We start from the raw sequence: 20,000 nt of genomic DNA on the forward strand, positions 1-20,000 counted from the left end.
TTACATTATCTCTATCACTGTTTTCATACACTTCATACAGTCCTACTGACACTGGTGATAGACAGTGTCCTTCTTTTATGTTAAAGATAAAGGGTGCATTTACAGGCTTCAAAAATAGTTTACTGATATTTATGTCAGGCTATTCCACTTATAGACACACAATCGTTCTAAGATCCTTTTAATGAAGTTCTGAGAACAGCACTCTGAATCTGCTGTTTGCATCACCTTTACATCAGTCCAGGTACCGTATTTTCCGGACTATAAGTCGCACTTTTTTTCATACTTTGGCTGGTCCTGCGACTTATAGTCAGGTGCGACTTATATATCAAAATATTTATAATTTCACGTTTTTAAATGTTATTTCATGCTGAAAACATCACCGTCTACAGCCGCCAGAGGGCGCTCTAGGCAAAAAGAAACTGCAGGTGACTGCAGGTAGTAAAATATGCAGCCGAAAACGGTAATCGAGCAGCAGAAAGAAAGTTTGGAGTGAGAGAGAAACTTGTAAAGGTGACTCTTACTGCAATGAAGGAAACAAAGAAAGCTAGTCGCGCGCTGAAAGCAAGATGGCCAGAGCTGGAGGAACGAGTCCACAGATGTAGATGCACGTCAACGGTGCAGTTACGTCTCCACGCCCTGGTAGTTGTTCTGTATTCTGTTGTATAGTTGAATAACTGTTAATGTGTTACGTTAACATACCGGACACCTACCGTATTCAGCCCCTTGTTCTGTGTTCTACTGTGTAGTTGAATAACTTGCCTTTCCAGATTAAATGTCTGTTCTTGATCTTGGATTTTGTGAAATCAATTTCTAAATAAATGCGACTTATAGTCCGGAAAATACGGTACATGTTTACATGACATCACTAACCAATGGATTATCTGGCAGCACTGAATCATAAATCATTGAATCATAAATCACTGAATCATAAATCATTGAATCATAAATCACTGAATCATAAAAGCATGTTCAAAAGTAGCCTATGTTGTCGGTGCATGAAAGTAGAACAGTGAAATGTTCTTTAACATTTCCTGACACACCAACTGAATTAAGACAGTTGCCACTAATCCTGGTAGAAGCTGTCACAGGAAATATAATGCACATTTTACAGAATTCATAACACCTGATACAGACTAAATGTAATGTGCAGCCCTAGTATTTATGTGTCTCTCAGGTGTGTGTTTACCTGTGTGTCTCTCAGGTGTGTGTTTACCTGTGTGTCTCTCTCAGGTGTGTGTTTACCTGTGTCTCTCTCAGATGTGTGTTTACCTGTGTGTCTCTCAGGTGTGTGTTTACCTGTGTGTCTCTCAGGTGTGTGTTTACCTGTGTGTCTCTCAGGTGTGTGTTTACCTGTGTGTCTCTCAGGTGTGTGTTTACCTGTGTGTCTCTCTCAGGTGTGTGACTCTGATGACCCTCTCCTCCACTTCCTGCTGTGTGTGTGCAGCAGTGATGTTGTGTGTCGGCAGCTCTCTCTCACCTGCAGGAGACTCAACAACCAGAGATCAGAAGGTAACGACCTTACCTGCCAACAGGTGTGGTCACCACTACTGTCCACTGCTGACCGGCCGCCATGTTGATGAAGTTCTGGTTGTTTGTTTCAGAGATGAAGAGGTTCAGTCGAGGAGACCGAGACTTCATGACCAGGGTGACTCCACCTGTACAGCTCACCTGTCTGCAGCTCAACTCTGACTGACCTCACCTGTCTGCAGCTCAACTCTGACTGACCTCACCTGTCTGCAGCTCAACGCTGACTGACCTCACCTGTCTGCAGCTCAACGCTGACTGACCTCACCTGTCTGCAGCTCAACACTGACTGACCTCACCTGTCTGCAGCTCAACACTGACTGACCTCACCTGTCTGCAGCTCAACACTGACTGACCTCACCTGTCTGCAGCTCAACGCTGACTGACCTCACCTGTCTGCAGCTCAAAGCTGACTGACCTCACCTGTCTGCAGCTCAACTCTGACTGACCTCACCTGTCTGCAGCTCAACTCTGACTGACCTCACCTGTCTGCAGCTCAAAGCTGACTGACCTCACCTGTCTGCAGCTGTATCAGTGAAGCCAAAACTACAACATCTGGGACAGAGGCCAAACTCAAACATCTGCAGTACAAGTAGTTTCTGTGCTGTTAGGTAATTGTGATCAGCTGATGTTTGTTCCAGTGTTCATGTTTCCCATCAGTTTGTTTTTATTAGTTATTGATGCTATAAAAACAGGTTGAAACGTCCTGATTGACAGCTGGGATTGACTCCTGATTGGTCAGGTGGGTGTGTGTGGGCGGGACTTGGAGGCTCCGCTGCTCAATCACTACTGCGCAGACTCTGGCTCCAAAATTCCAAGATGGCTGCACCTGTATCCGGGGGATTCTGGCTTCACTTCTGTACAGCAGGAGGAAGTTGAGACGTGGCGGCCATCTTTAGATACAGACACTGACACACAGACAGGAAGTCAGCCACAGGAAGAGGCGGAGCTAGCTCAGCTGCACTGTGAATTTTATATTGCAGTTTGTTGATGTTGTGTTTAATGTTATTAATTATGTTGATAAGAGTTATTAAATCTTTGTTTATTTCTCCTGAACTCTGTTCTTTCACAACCTGTTAACAACACGACAGCCTAAAGGCCCAGAACACACCAACCAGACGGGCGCCGTCGGCCCAGAACACACCAACCAGACGGGCGCCGTCGGCCCAGAACACACCAACCAGACGGGCGCCGTCGGCCCAGAACACACCAACCAGACGGGCGCCGGCGGCCCAGAACACACCAACCAGACGGGCGCCGGCGGCCCAGAACACACCAACCAGACGGGCGCCGGCGGCCCAGAACACACCAACCAGACGGGCGCCGTCGGCAGGAAGGGACTGATCAGTCGGCTCCCCAGAACACACCAACCAGACGGGCGCCGGCGGCCCAGAACACACCAACCAGACGGGCGCCGGCGGCCCAGAACACACCAACCAGACGGCAACTTGAGCGTACGTTCTGCACGTTGGCGAGACGTAATATGTCTCCATAACAGCAGGCGGCACTAATCTGTATTGTTGCCCAAAAAATGAAAACCGGCAGCTGATTGGACGAACGCGTCACGTGGGTCTGGCTGCTCTGGAATACGATCTCATATTGGACTAAAATAGTTCACTGAAACGTGTTTCTGAAACATTTTTAGAGAGAAATAGGCCGTGCAGTTGCTGAATCTGTCTTCATTTCAGATCAACAAAGGTCAGTTTAGAAGATCTTCATCAGATTTTGAGAGACTCTAGTCACGCTCATCCTGCTCGTCATTTCTGGTAATTGGTCATTGAGTCCGACTGCCCTCTGGCCGATTCAACATGTCGGGTCGGCCCAAATTAAAGCCGACGGCCCCTCAGACGGACGACGGCACAGAACACACCGACCAGACTCGAGTCACCGACCTCTCCAGACGGTCAGACGGCTGATAATTGGGTTGGTGTGTCAGGGCCTTAACTATCTATATATCATATCTGTCAGTGACACAAGAGTTACGGTCCGTGTCCTAGGAAGCGTCATTTCTTCGCTTCCCATTCGTTGTTGTCTCTGTGAGCAGCTGGGCAATGCATTCTGGGAGCATCGCTGTGACTTTCCAGAGATGGGGCGTTGAGTTTCCCCCTCCCATCTGTTGGTTGCTTCTCTTTTTCATTCAGCTCAGATTGTAACAATCTACTTACAGCTTTTAAAGTCTAAAACAGAAAACAGTTTAAAAAAATAAAAAACTTGTAATCTATTTAGTTGATTATAAACAGTTAGACCAAATGTCTTGTTACCTCTATATGGAGCTGAGTTTGCACATCAGCTTTGGAGGATTGTGTTGGGATGAAGCTGCCTGACCCCCTGACAACAGTGATAGGCTGGAATACCTTGTAGTGTCCTGATGGTCTGAAACACACACACACACACACACACACACACACACACACACACAGTATAAGAAATAACACATTTTAAAATATAACATCCCTATTTAGTTTTTTCTTTTCAGCTGACCTGTGATTCGGTCCCACCAATGGGACAAACGCCTCCGTCTCCTCTTCAGTGTGTTTGGCTTGGGGACAATGTCTCCCTCATCACATAGATGTCATGATGAGCCTTGTTGCTCGGGCCTGGGGGGCTGTTATGCCCCAGTCTAGGGGTGTCTAGGACGCAACACAAAAAGGCCCCATCTTCCCCGTCTCCCAAGTAGCCACAAACAATTAGGAGGTTAGGTATCAACAAACGTATTTATTTTACAGAGAACGAAACAATATATACATAACATATGATTGTTTAAGGCTTCAGGGTGGCCTACCACCAACATAACAACAAAACTATTCTGACTGGGAGATAAGACTAACCTAACAAACAACAGGGCAAAACAAATTACAGAAGACTTACCTCCCTAACTAACAAAAACAGGAGAAAAGACTGGAGGTCCACCCTTACTCAACAAACCAAAAACAATATCTAATCTAAAGCAACGTTACACAAAGCAAAAGCGTGGCCGGTTGGGAGATGAGGAGGACGAGGAGCCTGCTGCCCACCGATGGACGCCATCTTGGCTCCTTATAAATGGATGGCTTCCCCAGCTGCAGCCAATCACAGGGTCGGGCCTGGACTCCACCAATCCTCCTTCGGCTATGGCACACCCCAATTTGCATATAAAATTGGAAACAACAGAAGAAACAACACAGGGCACGCAGCAGACCAAAGAACAATATGACCACAGTCATAACAGGGGCCTTGAAGGAATAAATATGACCGTTCGTTGACTGGTAGACCAGAAACTAATACTCAGGATTCACTCAGTTCAGTTATAACTGAGCTTTAGTAAATAATATTTCAAGCAGAATACAACTCATGCATCATGACAAACAGGTACCCATGCATAAGGACCAGACCCCCTTTAAGACATGTTCTTTCTCCTCCTAACACCAGCAGTATCTGGTCCCGTCCTGTATATTTGTAATATAATATATTTCTACAGCCTGCAGCCTGTGTTCTATTGAAATCCCTCCAGCAGGCTTGTGACTTTGAATTGTGTTAGACAACCTGCACACACACACACACACACACACACACACACACACACACACTCACACACACACTCACACACACACTCACACTCACACTCACACACACACACACACACACACACTCTCACACACACACAGAATAAAAGTAGAAAAACAGTGGAAATGCTTGTAGATAAATCCCTCTCAGCTGTTTGTTGCCTTCTTAAAGATTACAGACGCTGATTCAGCAACACGATGATTATATTTCTGATTTCTTTTTAAACCATCCCTTACGCAACAAAAATATATTTCTCAATATATGACGTGACAATATATTTCATGTGTCTTCATATATTGTGAAATTTACATAGTAATATATTATATAATAATATATATATGTAAGTTATATATCTCAATATATGGGTAAATACTGCAATTATTGCCGTTTTCATATATTGAATAAATACATAGTGTTATATTATTTAATATATTGTTATGTATATTGAAATATGTCCCACATTATATGAGATTATATATTGGAAGAGGCATTGTATATATGTAAATATATATGTAAAGTTATATGATATAATATACTTTAATGTACAAGATAATATAATCAGATTTATATGGAAACATATATGTCTGAAATATATTGATATTAAATATATATAATTATCACTATATATTGTATACATGTTAATATGAAATTATATAATGTACAATGTCATATATATATATATATATATATATATATATATATATATATAACTGGTTTGCTGGTAGGGATGTGCAACATCATTCTTCTTTTTATTTTTTAAATAGTATATTTCTATGTGTTCCAGTAGACGGCAACAACAACAAATATAAATGAACAAAAATACTTCAAAACATAAATCAAACATTTCCAAAAGGAAAACTCTCCATTGTAATAAAATAAAAAAGTCTTCAGTGCAACAAAAACAGACCAAACAGGACAGCAGTCCTTTAGTGCAGTGTTATGGATCCCGCCATGCTAACATATGAAGACCCGCTCTGATTGGCCAGCCTCGGTCAGTCCTACAGTTCAGGGACTTCTTCTTCTCCTGGTGTCCTAACTCACTGATCCTTTGGTTTACGCCGTTCGTATGTCTGGAATCGTTGCCTCTGGGTGTTGCTGAACAACTGCATCTGTAAAAGATAATAAAATAAGAAAGACATCCACGTTAGCCTCTGATAGTTGCAAAAGGCAAGATGAGGTGGATCCTAATCCTGGTAATATTGTTCTTGTATGCCTAGTCCTCGCTCTCCAGTGGGTTACCTGGTTACCTGTAAATAGTTGAGTCTGAAATCAGAATTGGCTTCTCAAGGAACCAAGGAAGGAGTTAGGAAGGTTCTCCAAGGAGCTTTTAGAGCGAGGAGGTTATACTACTGCATCCACTTTGTTTTCCAGGAAGTATTGTGGTCAGTGAAAGCAACTGTACTTTGCCGTAGCGTCTGCCGATGGGAGGTGAATTGGTGCTGGGATTTTAAAGCTACTACAGGGGATCAGTTTAATGGGGATAAAATGTTAGATGTATTCTGACTAGACAGAGAAATCACTTTATATTTAAAATAATATCAAAGCTGTTAAAGCTTTTTATTCGTCCATTAGTTGTGTACATTTCAGTCCTAAAGTGTTTGTTACCTTTACCATTTACAATAACTTTACAAACGATATGAATCCATTCAGAATAAATTCTTATCATCTTACTGAGTTGTGCTGTAAGCTTCTTGGGGTCCAGAGGCTGGCGTCTCTCTGCAGATGGATCGACTTGTTGACCCCTCCCGTCAGGTTGGACTTCAGTAGGACATCAGTGCTGAACTGGCCCAGCAGGAGGGTGCGGGCCGTTCCTTTCGCTGTAGGTTGTGCTTTTGCAGTCTCCCAACAATGGGCAGACACTCTGGTGGAGTCATCATTCTCTAGTTGCACCTAATTCATTGTTAGAAGGAAAGACAAACAGGAATAAAAACAAAGAAAATCACCAGTGACAGAATGTTTTAGGTTGTTAATTGACCATTACAAACATGTACTTACTGATGTTGTTTTGGGAGATATGGGTTGAGGAGGAGATGGTAGAGCAACACTGGCCTCATATTCTCTTTCACCTTCATAGCTTGAGCTCTCTGTGAGCTTATCTGAAATGAGGGTCCTCACAGCTGCTAAGAGTGATGGAAAATATGGAAAATATGGCCCTCCGAATTTACCAGAAATGGACTCTGAACAAGTTGTAAATACATAACATGTAAAAAACAAAATACACCTCTGCTCATTTTTTGGTGCCTCAAAGTGTAGCTAAATGTGTTGCTGAGGGGTTCTGGAGGCATTACAGGGTTCTGCCAGACCACTTTTGTCTCAGTGGGGAGTCTAGACAAACCCAGCTCCAGTGTTTAGCCCTAGGCTAACTTTCTTTTCTACATGAAACCCTGGACTACATCTGTAGATATCCCCTAAGAATGTAGACAGATATATCTTTAAGAATAACACCAAAAATAAGGAGACAGTGATTTATTCAATCTAAAAGAATCCCTATTTTAATCTACAGTATATGAGATAGTTGCCTTTAACTGCCATTTTACGCAGCCTGGTGTTCTCCTTATGTCAAGCCTTGACTTGGGACTCTGCTGGTCCTGCAGTCTTTGATTCTCTTCCCTGAGGGCCCTGATCTCCTCCTGTGTAGTCCCCTCTGGGCTGAGGTTAGGTTCTTGTTGGGAAAGACCCTCTAATTCAGACTGTCTTGCAGCTCTGAGTCTGTAGTTTTTCTGTTGGGTAAACATGATCAAATCAATTATGAAGAATACACACAAGAGTTAGGAAAATTAAAACAAAAATGGATTACAGTGGATCACTGAATAGGTTCCATGGCCAGGAACATATACAGCCACACTAGCACCTATGGACAATTTAGAGTCATCAATTAAACTAACATGCAACCCAACTACAAAACTGACAGAAATGTAAAAATATATTACCAAAATAGCTGTCATGAAAAGAACTCTATTACCTTTTTTGCAACTTGTTCTACAGTTTCCTCCTGTGTGTTAAGGGAAAGTTTGTTGGGTACCCTCTTTCTCTTCTTGCTTTTTGGTCGTTCCTCTTGCAAGAGTTTCTGCTCAGCAGTCTTAAGTGTAGACTCATTTTCTGTTAGTAATAAATAGTAGCAAGACAGAATTCAATGCCTAGAAACAAAACTATGTGGCTTATGTTACAAATACTGTATTTCACTGTCCAATTTTGTGCTGTTTTTACAGTTTTTTGTATTGTTTTTTAACACATGTTAAATGTTGCTGCCATGTACTGAGCTGAACTGAGCTGATTTTCACTGTACAATGTTAGCTGTGACAGTTAAGTATTCTTATTCACCCAAATCTTAGCTGACATTCTTCAATTTAGGACTTTTAAAATAAGTGTTTAATGTTTCACTGCTAATTAAAAATTCATTTAGAACGTTACTTGGCCAAAATGCAAAAACCTCAACAGGATAACTGCTATCATGATTAATGTTGCATGACTAACCAAGTAAAAAAAAAAAGAAATAAGCACTGTACTTGCCTGCCAACTGCAAAATGTGTGCTGGTTCAACCAGCTGAGGAACACACAGACAGCGGCTTGTGTCATAGACATGCTTGTGTGTGCTGCCGGCATGAACCTTTATGCGCATGCGCAAGGTGTAAAGGTGTAAAGGTGTAAAGGTGTAAAGGTGCAAAGGTGTAAAGGTGCAAAGGTGTAAAGGTGTAAAGGTGCAAAGGTGTAAAGGTGCAAAGGTGTAAAGGTGCAAAGGTGTAAAGGTGTAAAGGTGCAAAGGTGTAAAGGTGCAAAGGTGTAAAGGTGCTAAGGTGTAAAGGTGCAAAGGTGTAAAGGTGCTAAGGTGTAAAGGTGCTAAGGTGCAAAGGTGTAAAGGTGCTAAGGTGTAAAGGTGTAAAGGTGTAAAGGTGCTAAGGTGTAAAGGTGCTAAGGTGCAAAGGTGTAAAGGTGCAAAGGTGTAAAGGTGCTAAGGTGTAAAGGTGCAAAGGTGTAAAGGTGCTAAGGTGCAAAGGTGTAAAGGTGCTAAGGTGTAAAGGTGCAAAGGTGTAAAGGTGCTAAGGTGTAAAGGTGCTAAGGTGCAAAGGTGTAAAGGTGCTAAGGTGCAAAGGTGCTAAGGTGCAAAGGTGTAAAGGTGCTAAGGTGCAAAGGTGCTAAGGTGCAAAGGTGTAAAGGTGCAAGGTGTAAAGGTGCTAAGGTGTAAAGGTGCTAAGGTGTAAAGGTGCTAAGGTGCAAAGGTGTAAAGGTGCTAAGGTGCAAAGGTGCTAAGGTGCAAAGGTGCTAAGGTGCAAAGGTGTAAAGGTGCTAAGGTGTAAAGGTGCTAAGGTGCAAAGGTGTAAAGGTGCTAAGGTGCAAAGGTGCTAAGGTGCAAAGGTGTAAAGGTGCAAAGGTGTAAAGGTGCTAAGGTGCAAAGGTGTAAAGGTGCAAAGGTGTAAAGGTGCAAAGGTGTAAAGGTGCTAAGGTGCAAAGGTGTAAAGGTGCAAAGGTGTAAAGGTGTAAAGGTGTAAAGGTGCAAAGGTGCAAAGGTGCAAAGGTGTAAAGGTGTAAAGGTGTAAAGGTGCGCAAGCGTGGAACCATAGACAGTATATATAATGGACCAGCAGGTCCCGTGTCTCTGGACGGAGACCAGTGAAGTCTCTTTCCCGGTGATGGCTGAGCGTTACTGAGCAGCCTCCAACTGAGCTTGAAGACGTAGATGTGACGTGAGCAACCTGTCTGAAAGTTGGAAGTCTTCTGGTAGCTGTGCCAAGAGAAATCTCAATCATTCCCAATCTAGCAGAGACGGAGAGCGTAGGTATATGTAAGGAGATAACATAGACACAGGCTAATTATTGATCACTAAAATGATAGTTAACATTAGTAATTAAACTTAAACAGCTAATGGAAGTCCAAACTGCCTGAGAGCTTCTCCTGTACTATACGGTAATTCCTCTACTATGAGACAGTAAGTCTCGTGGTTATGACCCAATCGTTAGCCTATTTTTATAAAAACGTCTGCTACGGAGCCATAACGTGAGCTACAAGGTAATGGAGCCTTTTATACATTGTCGTGTTTCTTTAGAAATAAACAACGGACAAATAGAGTCTTTAAACTCTTCAGATGTAAAGTTATTCTCTGTCAAAGTGACATCAGAATGAATGGGAGTCAATGGGATGCTAACGGGAGGTGATGGCTTGGTAGCATCAACATGGCGCCATAGGAGGTTCGCGGTCCGAGGAGAAGCTGACCCCCTTGCGTGGAACAGACGAACAGATCATGCACTAAACAGGATTATCATCTGCGCATGCGCGTAACGGATCAAGCAGCATGAGAGCCGGTTCCGTTGAAGAAGAAGAGAGACATGGACGGAAGGAGAAGAACATACACTGGCCCTGGTTCAGGATATGAGATTCCATCAAGAACAAGGAGATACTGGAAAAGGAGGTTTGTGTTTTACTCCAGCCTAGTTAGGTTACGTTATTAAACTGTTGTAGTTTTGTGGTGTGTGTGGGTTTTTACGAGCTTGCGGCTTAGCTAAACGTAGCTAGCATGCTGCAGCACACTGGCTCGCAAACTTTATTTAAACAGACGGCGGTGGCGGTTTTTCCTATCTGTTTAAGGGCGCACAGCACACACAAAAAAAGAGAGCTAGAGACGATAATCAGTATAGCCGCTCATTTCCACGTCGAGTTAGTCCTATTTTGTGCAGGCGAGAGGGGGAGTACATTAACCTATTGATCCCCACACACCACTGCTTTCAAATATATTTCATTTCCTTCATAACTACTGCTTTCGAATAAATTGTATTTCCTTCATAAAGTTTATATAGACTCATATTGTTACTTACATGTCATACGCCCTGGACAGCCTCTGTCAATAGATATTCATTCTTTTTTTTCTTTCTTATTGCAGGAAACTGACTGAGGCCGTCAACATGCATCAGTCAAACCAGGAAACGGTGAGTAATGAACATGACCTTTTTTGTGTATTTTGTAGACATTAGACAGTACGCTGCACTGAACGGCCACATTTTAACCAGTTAATTGAAATGTAATCCTTCTTGATTAGTATCTGTTAAGAACATTGAGCAAATAAGTACTGGTAGTCCTGGGTCAGACCAAATGTTGAGTGGGATAATTGGAAAGCCCTCCATTTGGTGGAAAGATATTATCTATATATATATATATATATATATTATATTATATTATATATAAGTGAGCGTTGTCTGCGTGGGCTTTAATAAGTAACCACAGTTTCAACCTCTCTATTTCTATTTCTGTCCCTGTTAACTGAACAGTAGCAGAGCATGCTGCAGAGGTGACGTCTCTCTGCCGTCCCCGTACAGGTAGAGCTGCCTACCCATGATCCCCGGTTTGGTTTCTGCTCCCTACCTCCCAGTTTGACCTCTGGTCTCTGGTGTCTGGTCTCTGGTCTCTGGTGTCTGGTCTCTGGTGTCTGGTGTCTGGTCTCTGGTCCCTACCTCCCAGTTTGACCTCTGGTCTCTGGTGTCTGGTGTCTGGTCTCTGGTCTCTGGTGTCTGGTCTCTGGTGTCTGGTGTCTGGTCTCTGGTCCCTACCTCCCAGTTTGACCTCTGGTCTCTGGTGTCTGGTGTCTGGTCTCTGGTCTCTGGTGTCTGGTCTCTGGTGTCTGGTGTCTGGTCTCTGGTCCCTACCTCCCAGTTTGACCTCTGGTCTCTGGTGTCTGGTGTCTGGTCTCTGGTCCCTACCTCCCAGTTTGACCTCTGGTCTCTGGTCTCTGCTCCCTACCTCCCAGTTTGACCTCTGGTCTCTGGTCTCTGGTCTCTGGTCTCTACCTCCCAGTTTGACCTCTGGTCTCTGGTCTCTGTCTCTGGTCTCTGGTCTCTGGTCTCAGGTCTCTGGTCTCTGCTCCCTACCTCCCAGTTTGACCTCTGGTCTCTGGTCTCTGGTCTCTGGTCTCTGATCTCTGGTCTCTGGTCTCTGGTCTCTGGTCCCTACCTCCCAGTTTGACCTCTGGTCTCTGGTCTCTGGTCTCTGGTGTCTGGTCTTTGGTATCTGGTCTCTGGTTTCTGGTCTCTGGTCCCTACCTCCCAGTTTGACCTCTGGTCTCTGGTCTCTGGTCTGGTCTCTGGTCTCTGGTCTCTACCTCCCAGTTTGACCTCTGGTCTCTGGTCTCTGGTGTCTGGTCTCTGGTCTCTGCTCCCTACCTCCCAGTTTGACCTCTGGTCTCTGGTCTCTGGTCCCTACCTCCCAGTTTGACCTCTGGTCTCTGGTCTCTGGTCTCTGGTCCCTACCTCCCAGTTTGACCTCTGGTCTGGTCTCTGGTCTCTGGTCTCTGGTCTTTGGTCCCTACCTCCCAGTTTGACCTCTGGTCTCTGGTCTCTGGTGTCTGGTCTCTGGTCTCTGGTCTCTGCTCCCTACCTCCCAGTTTGACCTCTGGTCTCTGGTGTCTGGTCTCTGGTCTCTGCTCCCTACCTCCCAGTTTGACCCCTGGTCTCTGGTCTCTGGTGTCTGGTCTCTGGTCCCTACCTCCCAGTTTGACCCCTGATCATGTGGATCAGGTCTCACAGCAGCAGTTAACCTTCTCACTATGGTTCTGGTTATATTAATCCATAGTTAACATGCTGAACCGTCTGTTACACCACTACTGATTATTTAACATCACACACAATGTATTGATCAATAGAAAATGTTTTTCTTCCTCTTTCAACGCCCTGTTTTGCGTTCTTCCTGCATGTTGACTGAGAAGCCTGCAGCTCGTCCAGAATGCAGCAGCCAGAGTCCTGCAGGGCCGGGAGACATGACCACATCACTCCAGTCTTAACCTCTCTCCATGGCTACCCATACAGGCAGGAGCAGAGTCTAAAAGCCTCCTTTAACCTACAAATTGATGAATGGCCTTTCACCCTCATACCTAGCTGAACTGATTAACCCCTATACCCCCGGGGGGGCAAGGCCATTAACCCCTATACCCCCGGGGGGGCAGGACCATTAACCCCTATACCCCCGGGGGGGCACGACCATTAACCCCTATACCCCCAGGGGGGGCATGACCATTAACCCCTATACCCCCGGGGGGGGCAGGAACATTAACCCCTATACTCCCAGGGGGGCACGACCATTAACCCCTATACCCCCGGGGGGGGCAGGACCATTAACCCCTATACCCCCGGGGGGGGCACGGCCATTAACCCCTATACCCCCGGGGGGGGCACGACCACTCTGCTCCGGGTACCAATCTTTTAGAAATTCCTAGGGTCAAAAATATAGATATCGGCAGGACACCCTGCCTCACTGCAAGACATGGAGAGTTAACTTTATTAACACAAGAAGAGTGTGTGTCTGTGTGTGTGTGTGTGTGTGTGTGTGTGTGTGTGTGTGTGTGTGTGTGTGTGTGTGTGTGTGTGTGTGTGTGTGTGTGTGTGTGTGTGTGTCTGTGTGTGTGTGTGTGTGTGTTTGTCTGTGTGTGTGTGTGTGTGTGTGTCTGTCTGTGGATGTGTGTGTGTGTGTGTGTGTGTGTGTGTGTGTCTGTGTTTGTGTGTGTGTCTGTGTGTGTGTGTGTGTGTGTGTGTGTATTGTGAGTCTGATCAGCAGTTTGTTGTTAGTTTCCTTGTTCTGTTTAACATCAGGTACCTGAATACAGTGTCTCTGGAAAGTCCCGCCTCTTTATCTTGTGTTCAGCCAATCAGAAACAGAGCTGAGAGTCTTTTATCTTCTGTTCAGCCAATCAGAAACAGAGCTGAGAGTTAGAGACACTAACTAATTCTGGATGTTTTTGTCCTTCCAGCTGACATCTGACTGAAATCCAACAAAAGTAACAATGATGAAACAATTTACATTTTATTTAACAAATAAAAACTGAACGATAACGTGAAATATAATAACAATAATAATGTTTTGGTTGCACTACTGTAGATTAGATGGTTTATAACAGCAATTCTCTCAATAAAGATGTTAGATGTGTAGAATTAGAATGATGAAAACTAATTATTTTTCTTCCTCTTTTCTTATTTTCTGTTATAAAATATAAATGTATAAAGTCCCAGTTATTATTATTAGTCCTTTAATATTTCACTGACTAACCCAATTAATCAGCTCTCAGACATTCACATTATTCAGATGATGGAGTTTAGTTTTTATAACCAGATGTGTTTCTATGTGAGGGAACACGTAAAGACTCAATTATTCATGTTTAATGTATATAATGTTTGTTTCTTCATGTTTTTAACGAGACAAACATGTACAAACATCCCACCAGCTGATTAAAGTCACTAATTAACTATCAAACTATTATTACACAATAATACAAACACATAGACACAAACAGATGCTGTGTCAACTTGAATTCACTTCAGGTCAGATTTTAAGTTAAATAAACTAGTTTTGTTCAACTTTAGCAGGAGTCAAGAAAACAGGTGGACAGCTCCATCAAGAGACAGAGACAGAAAACAGGTGGACATCTCCATCAAGAGACAGAGACAGAAAACAGGTGGACATCTCCATCAAGAGACAGAGACAGAAAACAGGTGGACATCTCCATCAAGAGACAGAGACAGAAAACATTTAAAAGGAGAAGAGAGAGCAGGTGAATCCATGTAATGATCTGGTTTAATATCTAATGTTTTCATCTGGACCTCTTCCTGAAATAATTACATTCATATTTCTGTTGTTGGGAATATAGAGTTTGATAACAGTTGATGGTTAAACCTCTCTGAACATCAGAGATCATTCTGTATATTTATCTGTCTGTCAGTGACTTCAAAATAACTTCAACAATGACTTCATACAAATATCAAACAGGAAACGTGTCCTTATTTGGTGTAAAAACAATGATTTATGATATTTCCTGTATTTTGATACCTTAAAGGAGAACTCTGGGCAATTTTTACGTTAATCTTGATCGCTATACTTTTTTGAGTACTGTCTATAGCAAAAACCACGAGCTGAATTAGTGCTAGCAACATGGAGCTGCTGTAGCTAACGCCCAGAGCTCCGTTAGCTACATCGGCAGTTATGGGGGCATAAGCTAAAGAGTGCCTTTGTGCCTCTTAACAGACTCAAAATGCTATTAAAATGTCTGTGCAACATGAACAGGGCGCGTTTAGCAACTTAGCCATTGTTGAAATGCACATACCCTGTTAGCTGCTAGCTGCCGTCTGGGATGAGTGTGTCCAGCCAGGCTCCGGTAATAATCATCACGCTGCAGTCCCATGTGTATTTGTAACATAAATATCCATTTAGTGTGCAATCCATCTGGCGTTGGTGAGTAGGAGTCTTGTCCGTGTCGATCGTTGTGGTTTCCTTAGCCGGGCCCGGCCGGCGTCCCTGCCTCTGCTTCCTCCCCGCCCTCCTGGCTTCACGCGGCCGACAACAATCCAACGAGCGCCCGCTGGTCTGGTGGATGTCTTCCAGAAGACCGTTCACGCCTTCGCCGCGAAAAATTGTATTTTATTTCACCCTCAAAAATAGGTAATTGAGCACTGTAGTGGTTCTGACCATATTGGAACGGCATTTTTCTTCAGCCGGCCCAGCTGTGCTGCGTCTGTGTAGTCATCCTTGCCAAAGTGTTCGCTGCAAATACGGTGATCTTTAGCGTGTAGTACTTGTATGGGAGTTTGCACATCAAGTTGAAGTACAACTAGCCACAACTGCAGAATCTCATGGTCATGGAAAGGAAGACGATGAAAGTTTAGCTTCTTGTATTTTCTCATTCTGTTGCCACAATTCAGAAAGGCACAAACGCGAACCATATCGTTTCCACAGTAGATAAAGAATTGTTTTTCTAACTCCAAGCTTCTTCCCTTGTGAACAACTCCGATCTTCACTCTTCACACACTACGCTCCTCCAACCTGCACACTGCTAGTCACCTTTTTCCTGCTACAACTGAATTCCCACGGGACTTAGCGAGACTACAGCTAGCCGTCTAAAACACTATTTTACTGTACAGGAGCCAAACATAATTTGGTCCGTTTCCATGTAGCATAGTCACTAATATGGTCATAACCACTACAGTCTTAGCCATTATAATCATCATCATCATCATCATCATCATCATCATCATCATCATCAGAGTCCAGCTGAGTCTGATGAATGTCTTTAGTTCTGCAGGTTTTAGCTCCTTCTGGTTCTGGTGGATTATCTGAGTGTCTCTGATCCAGACCCTGAGCCCCAGGTTGATCCCCGGATGCTGTCAGCTGGTCCTGATACTAATGATGGGTTCAAATGCAGAAAGAGAGCTTCACTACTGTGTGTGTGTGTGTGTGTGTGTGTGTGTGTGTGTGTGTGTGTGTGTGTGTGTCGGTGTGTGTGTGTGTGTGTGTGTGTGTGTGTGTGTGTGTGTGTGTGTGTGTCTGTGTGTGTGTGTGTGTGTGTGTGTGTGTGTGTCTGTGTGTGTGTGTGTGTGTGTGTGTGTGTGTGTGTGTGTCTGTGTGTGTGTGTGTGTGTGTGTGTGTGTGTGTCTGTGTGTGTGTGTGTGTGTGTGTGTGTGTGTGTGTCTGTGTGTGTGTGTGTGTGTGTGTGTGTGTGTGTGTCAGTGTGTGTGTGTGTGTGTGTGTGTGTGTGTGTCTGTGTGTGTGTGTGTGTGTGTGTGTGTGTGTCTGTGTGTGTGTGTGTGTGTGTGTGTGTGTGTGATGAGTAAAAATAATAGTTTGTTTAGTTTGATGAACCAAAGTTCTGGACACATTAAAATGTTGAGCTGATAAAAGTCAGAAGATCAACAAAGTTATTACAATTCATCGTCAGGGGAACATGAATAATGAACTACATTTCATCCCAATACATCCCATAATAGTTGTTATTTTGTTGATGACCAACGTGGAGACTTTCCCATCCTCAGAGCAGCGTCACCTGCTGACTAAAGGATCTCTAACAATGTGAGATGGCTCCATATAAGTAGACTCCAGTAACTAAGTGTATATCTCATTGGTATGAAGGGAATAGAAACCGTGACTTAGTTCTGACATTATATTCAGTGGTAACTCTTCATTAAGTCCACATGGAAACTATTGGACAGTAAAGAGCAGATCAGAACTCCTCCTGGACCTGGAGATGAAGGTCCAGAGTTCAGCCTCTAGGGGGCAGCGTTGGCTTTTAAATCCCACTGTTGATGTCAGCTAGCAGTCAGCCTTCTCTGAATATGACCAGATCTACTTTATTACACCTGTTTTAACTGAACAGCAACAGCAGTAATGAACTCAGCTCAGCTCCAACACCACTGATCACTGGAACTGATCAGGAAACTGAGAAAGAAAGCTGATGTCTGAAAGGACAAACACACATTTAGTCCAACTAAACTCCAGAGATTGAGTTACAAGTTGGATCATCTGAATCCTGCAGCTCAGACACATGTTGTGATATGTTCATCATCAGTTCCATCTTTTATCAGACAATCTGCTGGTTGATACCAGAGACCAGACAGAGGGACCACTTTAAGTCTGGACTCTCATTTAGTTAGCTGACTGGTTGGAAAGACTTTGATTCATGTTATATTAAATATATATATCCAGATCATCTGATGACTGGTGTGTGTCTGAACAGGAGTTGTGTAACATCTTGTCTTGGCTGCACTGAGAGGGAGAAATGTTTTTATATGACTGGAGAAGAATCTCCTCAACAGCTCATTCACTGGTTCATAGTTTACATTTTCTCTTTTCATTAGAGAAGATAATTAAGGTAGAAATATATAACTCTGCTCCTAATAACACCAACATGTTGGAATATTTTATACAACACAAGGAAAGATCAGATCTCTACTTTTGTAGACGGTGTATTATTAATTTTTTTAGCATTTGGAGACAAACATTTGAAATGTTTAGAAACAGTTTCCCTGAACGTTGACATTTACGTCTGTTATTAATCAATTTATATTAGTCTAAATAATTCATAATTTCTGTTATTTTTCATATAAGGATTATATTATATTATTATAATTTCCTATAAATGAGATTTATTGTATAAAATAAGTGTAAAACTAGTAATAAGTTGGTGTTAGTGGTGTTTATTCATGGTAGTGAAAAGAAACATTAAACGTCAAAAAACACCAAAAACATTGAAAAGATGTCGAAAAAAGAGACAAAAACGTCAGAAAAAGTTCTGATTCTCAGTTTTGTTCTGATAAGTTTGTTAGAAATGAATAATTCAGCATGAAAAAGACTAAATGATGAATAAATCTGAGTTAAGTGACTGACTCAGAGGGAGCAGCTGTAACTAATTTAAACTGTTGGTGAATAAGTAGTTATGAGAGCTGGATCTTTCTAGATGAAATACTTCCAGTTTATTATCTGATCAATGAATCCACAGTGAGTCAGAGAGTTTTCTGATCAGTTTATTAGGTTAGAAAATGTTCCACTCCAGTAAAAATATAGAAATCTAACAATCACACAACCTGCCAGCCCCCAAATCATTCACAGAACTGATTATATTTGATTTAAAGACCAGAGTTATTACGTTTGGGGATAGAAGTGGCTGAAAAATATTGATTTCACACAGTAAAGAATCATATCACATGTAGATGAAGCAGAGTTCAGATCCAGCTGGGATACACCAGAGTCCAGACTAAACCTGGTCCAGGACTGGCAGGGTAACACCACAGTCCTGGATCAGGTTCAGATCCAGCTGGGATACACCAGAGTCCAGACTAAACCTGGTCCAGGACTGGAAACACACGAAGCAGGTTGAAGCAGCTGCTGCTTTTTATTCCATCTGACAAACAGCTACAGGACCAGAACCAGGTCCAGAATCAGCTACTGGGAACCAGAATCCGTCCTGGATCAAAGAGAAGAGACAACACATCCAGACATTAGTCCTTCAAACTGAACTGGTCTGAAACTAAACTAAACAACAAGGTTATTTTAGAGAAGAACTTTTAGAGACAGGTTTCAGAAGGACTAGTAAAGATAATCAGGGTTCAGACTCTGGACCTGGTCTGAGACTCTGGACCTGGTCTGAGACTCTGGACCTGGTCTGGAACTCCTCCTTGACTGGAACTATTGTGAAAGTGGTCTAATGTTGTGTAAAGAGGTCTGAACTAATCTACAGCGAGCTCTGTTCTGACCTCGGGCCTTCCTCTTGTAGTAGATGAATCCAGCCAGAGATAAGACCAGACCCAGGATCAGTCCTGAGGCTCCGATGGCAATCTTGTTCCTCTCAGACTCAGGCATGGACGGGTCTGAGGACAGACAGGGAGAGAGACAGACAGGTCAGGAGACAGACAGACAGGGAGACAGACAGACAGGGAGAGAGAGACAGACAGGTCAGGTAGAGAGAGAGAGAGACAGGTCAGGAGACAGACAGGGAGAGAGAGACAGGTGAGGAGACAGACAGGTAGAGACAGATATGTAGAAAGGTAGAGAGACAGACAGGTCAGGAGACAGACAGACAGGTAGAGAGAGAGAGACAGGTGAGGAGACAGACAGACAGGGAGAGAGAGAGACAGGTCAGGAGACAGACAGACAGGTAGAGAGAGAGACAGGGAGAGAGAGAGAGAGAGAGAGAGAGAGAGAGAGAGAGACAGGTCAGGAGACAGACAGACAGGGAGAGAGAGAGACAGGTAGAGAGACAAACAGGTAGAGAGAGAGACAGGTCAGGAGACAGACAGGTCAGGAGACAGACTGACAGGGAGAGAGACAGACAGGTAGAGAGACAAACAGGTAGAGAGAGAGACAGGTCAGGAGACAGACAGGTACAGAGACAGACAAGGGAGCAGGCAGAGAGACAGACAGACAGGCAGAGAGTCAGACAGGGAGAGAGACAGACAGGTAGAGAGAGTTAGACAGGCAGAGAGACAGACAGGTAGAGAGTCAGACAGGCAGAGAGTCAGACAGGTAGAGAGACAGACAGGTAGAGAGAGTTAGACAGGCAGAGAGTCAGACAGGTAGAGAGAGAGACAGGTAGAGAGTCAGACAGGTAGAGAGACAGACAGGTAGAGAGTCAGACAGGTAGAGAGACAGACAGGTAGAGAGTCAGACAGGTATAGAGACAGACAGGTAGAGAGTCA

General features: G+C 43.5%; 2 protein-coding genes across 2 annotated transcripts in view; both read right to left on the reverse strand.

Moving 5' to 3' along the window:
- Positions 1-20,000, reverse strand: part of LOC116034141 (hemicentin-1-like) — a 1,482,957-nt gene that overhangs the window by 1,315,800 nt on the left and 147,157 nt on the right. The gene's annotated exons all lie outside the window — the stretch shown is intronic.
- Positions 18,314-20,000, reverse strand: part of LOC116061919 (H-2 class II histocompatibility antigen, E-S beta chain) — a 3,752-nt gene continuing 2,065 nt past the window's right edge. Inside the window, exons 5-6 of the mRNA XM_031316291.2 lie at positions 19,059-19,172; positions 18,314-18,769 (exon numbers count right to left, since the gene is read on the reverse strand). Of these exons, the coding sequence (XP_031172151.1) occupies positions 18,744-18,769; positions 19,059-19,172 (140 nt within the window). The 3' untranslated portion in view covers positions 18,314-18,743. The remainder of the gene's footprint in view (positions 18,770-19,058; positions 19,173-20,000) is intronic.

This window comes from Sander lucioperca, chromosome 17 (genome assembly GCF_008315115.2).
Source record: "Sander lucioperca isolate FBNREF2018 chromosome 17, SLUC_FBN_1.2, whole genome shotgun sequence".
Classification (NCBI taxonomy): domain Eukaryota; kingdom Metazoa; phylum Chordata; class Actinopteri; order Perciformes; family Percidae; genus Sander; species Sander lucioperca.